The following is an 8,431-nucleotide window of genomic DNA, read 5'->3' as shown; positions in this document are numbered from 1 at the left end:
TACCGGAAGTCATTTACTTTATTTAAAATAAAATAATCTATAAATAAGTTAATTAAGATTTAAATTTGAAATCTTATAATTAAATTTAATTAAGAATAAATATTAAATATTTATGATCTTATTTTCTTTAAAAGTAAAATAAATTTTAATTATTAATAAATAAATGTATTAATTTAAAAATTATATATATAACATAAAATTTAAAATTTTATTAAAATTTGAGAAATTATAAGGGGTTTCAATCGAAGCCCAAACCAAACAATAGAACCAAATCTATAAGTACAAAATTGAACTAAACAGCATAGGGATTCCTAGCCGAAGACTCAAAAATACAATGAGGAAGAAAATGGAACCTTTTGCTGAAATTTCACTATAGAGAACCATTAGAAGACAGAAAGGGCACCCCACAACTAAGGATGACAATAGGTAGGATGCCCACGAAAATCACTTTACTTGAATTTAAATTCGATTAATATTATAATAATTTGAATCTGTCTCAAATCCGATTAAAATTTATTATCAATTATTTGAATTTGTCCTAAACCTAATTATTATTACCCAAAAAAATTTAAATCCGTTTAATATTACATATTTTAATTAATATTTTACATAAAAAAAATTATGTTGATTAATAATTTATATTTTAAAATTTTAATAATTTTAAAAAAATATTTAAATTTTATTTTATATAAAATAAAATGTATAAAAAATTATAAATATTATTATAAAAATATATATTTTATATTTAATTAAATATTTATATAAACAAATTCGTATAACAAATAGTCAACATGTAAAATTTAAATTCGTCATAAATTCAATTATATAATATACAAATTCGTCTTATTAGAATTAAATCAAATTAAATACTCACAAAAATCAGACTCATTGCCATCCCCACCCACAATTCAACCACTGACCACTTTAAATAGGAAAAGAAAGAACCAAAACAAAACCCCACCATAGCCAAATTCTGTAAGGAATAACGGTTCACTTTACTCCATACTTAATTGGCTGGGTTCAATTAACTCATTTTTTACTTTTGAGCCTTTAAAGTTTTCATTAAAGTTTAAAATAGTCTAGCCATATGAAAGTGTGGTACACACACCATATAAACAAATATTTAATATTTTTTTTTTTACTTTAGTAATAAAATATTATTTTAAAAATAATTAATTACAATTAAAAATAAAAAATGCTATTTTTATATACTCATATAATAAATTAAATTTATAAAATTAAAATTGAAAATGAAAACCAAATTTGTTATATTTATAAATAATTAAAATTTAAAAAATATTATATTTATATTTTTAAATAACTAATTAAAATTCAAAAAATTATAATCAGTGTTAATTAACTAAAATTAAAAATATAAAATTATTATTTTTATATTTTCATATAATTATAAAATTAGAAAAATGAAAATAATTGTAATTATAATTAATTAGAATTATAAATATAAAAAAAAACACTTTTTGTATTTCATATAATTATTTAAAATTTAAATTCAAATTCATTATAAATTAAAAATACAAATTAAAATGAAAAAAGAAACTCACACACCTCTAAAGGTTGTGAATTTCACGTACATAAATTTTAGTTCAATTTGAGCTTTAATAAAACAATAAGGGATTAATTTGACTCAAAAGCAAAAAATAGTTAAATTGAAGCAAATTGAACGATATTCTAATTTAATAAATTTAACTTATCAATAAAATTTTTATTTCATTTTTTACATTATTTGACTAAATATACATTAAAATTATCTCAGCCTCAATTTCAAACTCAACTAAATGTATTGTTGGAGCCGTTCAAGACGATATAGAAATGCAATCAATTTCAAGGAACCCCTTCTGCTGGCCTTTGCAGGGGCACTACAAGGGCCGACTCATTCTTCTGCAGGCCTTTGCAGAGGCACCACACGGAATATTGGTGCATCAAAATCTATGGACCATTACCTAAGAGCCATAACCCACAACACTAATCAACTTAAATTTGCTCCAGAATTATTTAAAAAAAAAAAAGCATTCAACAACTACGATTTCTGTTGGGATTTCCTCCTTCAGGTTTTGAGATCAAATTTCAGCTATTAATAGCTTTTAGGCATCAAAATTTTGAACTACAAGAAATGCAGTTGTTCAGCAAACCGCATGCATGTCATTTTGGTATTCTTTTGAACAGCTTGTACAAGCCAAAAACATTCTTCTCTTGCCACAGATATGGGATGAAAAATGATCTGTACATGGGAGGTGAGAGCTCTCTGTCTAGATAAGGATATGCTGCAATAGGCTGAAGCACATATTGTCTTAGCAAAGTCACAAAAGGAAATAAAAATACAGAGAGAGCGGAGATGGATATAAATGTATACCTCCCAAGTTGACAAGTCACTTCCATGTGAAGGGTAAGGTCTATCAAGCTGCAGCTCAACCAAGAAAGTACAGGTTTCAAGATCACGGAGCTGTATGTTGAATTAAGGTGTATTATTCACTCCGTGACAGAAAAATATGAGATAATCCTAAAATACCATAACTAGCGGACAGTTTAATTACATATTGCTCATCTGCTGCCTTGTTCTTATTGTTAAAATATGGAGGAGCTGCTGCAGTCCCACCCAAAGTAGAATTAAATGGGAAAGGAAGAAGACCTCGAAACCCATCATCAATCCACCGGATTTCACTGATATAACCAGGAACAAAAAATGATGAAGGAAAGCGATGCCATTCACTTCCAACACAAAGCACAGAACCTGCAACATATAGGAACCAATTTAGGATGTGTTTCTTTGAAAGAACATAAACCAGATAAGTTACCACCTTGCATAAATTAAGAACATAAAAAATGAATAAGCAATTGACAATAAACTGACCTACAAAAATTTTAGGTTGTGTACGGGAGAAGAGAGGGGGGGGGGGGGGGGGTGTGGTGGTGTGGAGGGGGATGCAACTGAAAATGAAAGAATAGCACTTGATGATTATAACCATGATCCAATACAGTATGGATGCCATCGAATGACACTATCTACTATTAGTACAGCAGGGGATCATTGGTTACTGATGCTATGCAAATACAACTGTACAGTTATCCACAATCTGAGACTAGAAAAACAAATAAAAGAAATCTTCTACACTTTAAATGTTGAACTACAATAAATCAGTAAATGAATCTAGCTGCACCAATTGTTGCGACAGCTAGTTCCGTAAGAAAATCTAATGGTCTACAATTTGAAGATATAAGCAAGAAACTCATGCAAGAACTTGATTCATACCTGTTCCAGTATCATCATGGTGCTCCAAAATTTTGTAAACCTCAATAGGAGCACCATAACCATTAATAAGCGAGAATGTACGAGCATGGGATGCACATAATATGAGGCCTAAAACCACAGGTCTAAGAAATTTTGCTATCTGCATACAAAAGTACAAGTTTAATGCTTATAGAATAGCTGGAGGAATATATAGGTAATGGAAAAGAAGCCTACCATAACTATCAGAGAATTGTCATAAGGATTGTATCTGTCTCGGAAAAGATCAGGAAAGCTCTCAATGACAGAAGATGCTGCAACACAAACAAGAGGATATATTGGATAAAGGAACCTGCAACCATGAGCGTATATTTAGTCAGCATATATATATAGCCCACTCCTGCCAGCATTCATTCACCACACTAGATTTTCTGGCAACAAATGCAATGTACTTGGTGACACTAAGACCACAGACCAAAGTGAATGAGAACCTTAAGTTTACCAGAATTTTCAATGTAATTATGCAAGATGAAACTCCTCAACTCAGGCACAAAATCCTTGTATTTGATAGGTTTTATTCAATAAATTACTGTTAAATTCCAAATTAAACTAGCATTATTAATTACAGAAAATTAACAACAATTCATATAACCATCCCAGAATGTCACAGTAAGATTAGCATAAAGCATCCAAATCCGTATCATTCCTTCATTCAGAAAGAAACATAATTCTATAAAAACTTTCAAGACAAAAGCATAAACTATACCTTTCTTCTTTGTGGGGTTGCAAGGACATAAATCCTAGCCATATATAAAGAGGTGAGACAACAATTAGCATGTCCAGGCCATACTTTCTCCTAGCAATTGGCAAAAACCCAATGAAGAGCAAAGCGAGAATGAAACAGAAGTTAAAATTGTTGAATCCATTCCTCAGATAAAATAATGGCCCTTCAATCCCATACAAGTGGCTCTCACCACCTCCCAAGACATTATATACTAAAAGATTCAAAACGGATGATGTCCACCTTCTGTAGTAGTGATAGTCAACAAGGACTGAGAGTACCTGAAGGAATTCAGATCTTTAAATTGTAACAAAAACATGAACATAAATGAATTGGGGAAAAGTCCATTTAGTCCCGACAATTGGGCTTCTGTTCAATTAGACACAAAATATGCAAAACACATACTTATAGAAACAAAAAGTTATAAATTTCAATTGGGTCTTAATGAAAATAATACGGAAACCTATTGAATGGCTGAAATTACTTTATTTTTAACCTTTCAAAAACAATTTTAAATAGTTTCTCAACAAAAATGAAAAAAAAAAAATTGATGTATTCTCCATTGTGAGATTATCCTAATGAAAATTACAGAACAAAATAAAATTACCTTTAACTCAGAAAAATTTTAACTGTAGATTACAGCAGTAAGAATTTAATCCAAACTTGCACATGCTCAAAATATGCATTTAAACTTTAAGGGTTGCTATTAGATATGACCACAAATTTTAAGGACTAATTTTAACTTGTCCCAGTGACTTAATAAGAGACCATTATAACTCTTCAAATGCCAATTGCTAAACAAAAGCATACCACTTACTGAGCCACAAAGTGATATGTGGCAATCAAAACAATGACAGACTTACCAGAAGAACAATAGAAGTGAATGCACCGGCTAAAAATGTTTGCTTGAATCTTCTAGCCAAAGAGTAGAATGTGATTGGCAAGAAAGCCAAGAGCGAGAAAGGCCAACTAAGGATTACCCCAACAGCTGCAACAACAACAGCCATAGCAGGCTTCCCAAGAAGAAATAACCCTGAAGAGAGACTCATGGCATACATTGAGAATGAACTTGGCAGAAAACCTGGCAATCAAACGCCAAGGGAACAGATATCATAAAAGCCCATTAAATAAAAATTAAAAAAAAAATTGAAGAAGAGCAAGAAAAAGACAAACAGCCTCGTGAGTAGAATATAACAATTAAAAATCATTATCTACTGCTAATTGGCTAATAACTGAAATAAGAATTTTCTTAACCATCAATACTTGGCTACTAATTGAATACAATGCATTGCTAGCAAGAGCACCATGAGAAAAAAACTAAAATCACATTCCGGAAAATACGACAAATGCAACTAAAAAGGTGCACTCACTTGTACTAGCAAAGAAACAACCACTGGTTAAGCATAGCATCGCAAGCGCATAGGAAGCAAGACGTTTGCCATACTTCCTTGAAAGGACAACTACCAAAGTTGCATCCGCAACAACAGAAATAAGACCAAGGAACAGTCTTACTGCATAGAATACTCTCACCTGTGAGTAAGCAAAAATATGATTTAAGTTTATTTGAACGACCAAATTTTTAGATGGGGAAAAAAAAAAAAAAAAAAAAAAAGAGGAAGCACAAACTTAAAATTTAATTAAAAAAAAAAAACCAAAAGGAGATTTCTAGAAGGCAGAGGCAGGTTATGATATCTTACTTTTTCCTCTCCATACAACCAGGAAGCAGGTAGACCCACTAGTTCATGGAAATTAATATACAAATAAGACCGAAGTGCAAACTGAGAGCTGCAGATAGACAAAAATAAAATTCAACGCATCAAATCTTTCAAGCATCAAGCAAATTCAACGTCTAAGCAGCATCAAACAGTAGAAGAACCAAAACCCAACAAGTCCTTCAAGTCTGTTTGGGAGGAAGTTTTTGGAGGGAAGATAAGGGTTTTAAAGTTGATGGATTAATGAGTGATTTGTTTAAAAATTTTAAAGATTTTAAAACTTGCAGATTGATGTACTGGAATCAGACACCTTACATTCAGTTACCTTATACCTTTAAAAAACTTCCTTAAACTCCTCCAAGCAGAGCGTCAACAGAATCATCAAACACAAGACCAGCTCTGAACTACCCCAAGTGCAAAAAGAGAGAAACAAACGAGAACCCAATTGCTAATTGCTATCGAATACATAACAATACCTGTATTCCCAGGTTTGGAAGCCAGACTTGTAGAGAAGATAATGGAGAGGCTCCCAATAGTTGAAGACTTCATCGCAGTCATGTATGATATTTGAAGTGGCACTCATGTATCTTAAAATTCCCAAAGAAAGCAAAGGCAGGAACCATCCTAATCCCTTATCCTCCTCATCCCCGACATTCGATCTCCGAGGTTTATTAACCTTCGTGTACGGTTCCGACGACGATGAGGTGACATCGGACAGTAGAGGACGGCGCTGCCGCGTCGATAGAGCCATAGAGGATTTATTGGGCGTGAAAAAAACTGCTTTTTCAGTGTTTGCAAAAATGATTGAGAGAGTGAAGAGTGGCTTGGACGGCCGGCATCGAAAAGAGTGGGCGATTCCCTTCTTGGTGACGAAGAAATTTTGAGCACTTTGTTTTGTTTATATAATAAAAAATTTATATTTCCATTTTAGCTCTTACTTTTTATTATTTTACAAACACTTAAAAAAAAGTTACCAAGAATGTGCCCAAAACAAATCAAATCCAACAGAAATATTATTGTTCTTTCAATTATTAATCATGCTTTGGAGGAAAATTAATGGCTAATTAAAGCTAAGTACTCAACCCCAATATGAGTGTTATTTCTAGAATGAAATAGTATTTTCACTAGAAAGTTTGATAACATTAAAGTTGACATTTTATGCGTGGATAATTATCCCAGTTAATTTTATTAATATTTTTATAAAAATTATTAAATTTTATTTTTTATAAAATTTATTAAAATTTAATTTAATTTTATAGAAGTCATTATAATATAAAATTAAATATTTTTATCTTAATAATTTTTATGAAATTATATTAAAATTTAATAAAAAATTAAAATTTAATAATTTTTAAAAAACTCATAAATTTTGAATGTACATGATATTTATCTCTTTAGATATATTATCCTATTAATGTAAAAAGGTTGAAATAATAAATTATGGAATTTTTAATAAGTTTTAATTTATTTATTAAAATTTCATACCCTCTGCTTAATAAAAATATATTTATTTTTTTATTTATTTTAAATTATAAGCTACTTCCCTATTTGAAGTAGGATAAATTTTTAATAATATTAATATTTTACTGGATAAAATCGAGTTAACAACATATTTTATTGAAGTTGAGACGAACGAAGAGACACAAATTTATTATTATTATTATTATTATTATTATTATTAAGGATCAGAAATTTGATTTCGTGATGGGTGAAAATGGCTATTGGCTTTTGAAAGAAAATAAATGTATTGATTAGGATAGTTCACAAGTCGCCTAAACACTCAAATAAAATCACTGCAAGCAACCACTTATTGATTCCTAACCTAGGTGCTGCGATTCTCAAATGGAGTTTACAGCCACAAAGCGTACTCTAATAACACTATACTATCAAAACGAAGAAGAGAGCTTCGTACTTCTAAGGGTGCAGATGCAAAATAAAGCAGACATTTGCTACATGATTGGGCAGACCACACCACTCGAGTACCTAATGCTTGATTATTGTGAGCGTATGGGGTATCTCTATGGGACTCTACGATTCAGTTTTGATGGTTCCAGAGTTAGAGAAACTGATACTGCTTTCAGTTTGGAAATGGAGGACTATGATATTATTGATGCTTGGAATGGGCTAACTGGGGGAGGCCATTAGGAATTGGAAATTATTAGAAAGAGAATAAATTGCCCAAGTTTGAATATTATGAATGTTTGAGTATCTCCTATCTTATATGATTCTGAATTATTTATCTAAATTTATGAAATTAGTGCAAATTATGAATATTCACCACAAATGTTTGAAATATTTAGTGCTTTGTGAGTTTTGATTGATCTCTATATTATACTGGGAGAACAGAAATAGCCTTTATGCAAATCTTAAGTACGTTTGTGCACATCAATCCTTCCCAAAACCTACAACTACAAGTGTGAGATGTTGTATGGACTGGGTCACCCTCCCTTTTTCAATGTTATACTGTTGGGGTAGTAAGCAATAATGAAACGGATATTAGCTCTGTGTTCAGTATCAGTATTGCAGCTTCAGGCTCTTTAGCTTAATGAAATTTACTCTTTTCCATAAATTTAATTAAAAAAAAAACCATTGGAATAGGGGAAGAGAAAAAGAAGAAAGAATAATCAAGAATTGAAAGAGAGATGTCCATATTGTCAAGAAAAGAGTAATTGAAAGTTTACTTATGTAACAATG

At 30.7% G+C, this 8,431-nt stretch overlaps 1 protein-coding gene across 1 annotated transcript; it reads right to left on the bottom strand.

The window, feature by feature from the left end:
- Positions 1 to 1,667: 1,667 nt before the first annotated feature.
- Positions 1,668 to 6,621, bottom strand: LOC110670382 (dol-P-Man:Man(6)GlcNAc(2)-PP-Dol alpha-1,2-mannosyltransferase). Its single transcript, XM_058137241.1, has 10 exons — positions 6,214 to 6,621; positions 5,723 to 5,810; positions 5,396 to 5,555; positions 4,889 to 5,106; positions 4,011 to 4,306; positions 3,482 to 3,596; positions 3,269 to 3,407; positions 2,553 to 2,749; positions 2,372 to 2,461; positions 1,668 to 2,292 (listed from the first exon to the last, which is right to left on the bottom strand). Exons 1-10 carry the CDS (start codon positions 6,486 to 6,488, stop codon positions 2,161 to 2,163), a joined length of 1,710 nt encoding a protein of 569 aa, XP_057993224.1. The 5' UTR covers positions 6,489 to 6,621; the 3' UTR covers positions 1,668 to 2,160.
- Between the last annotated feature and the right edge of the window lie 1,810 nt (positions 6,622 to 8,431).

This window comes from Hevea brasiliensis, chromosome 15 (genome assembly GCF_030052815.1).
Source record: "Hevea brasiliensis isolate MT/VB/25A 57/8 chromosome 15, ASM3005281v1, whole genome shotgun sequence".
Taxonomy (NCBI): Eukaryota; Viridiplantae; Streptophyta; class Magnoliopsida; order Malpighiales; family Euphorbiaceae; genus Hevea; species Hevea brasiliensis.
This window is presented reverse-complemented; position numbering and strand designations above follow the sequence as displayed.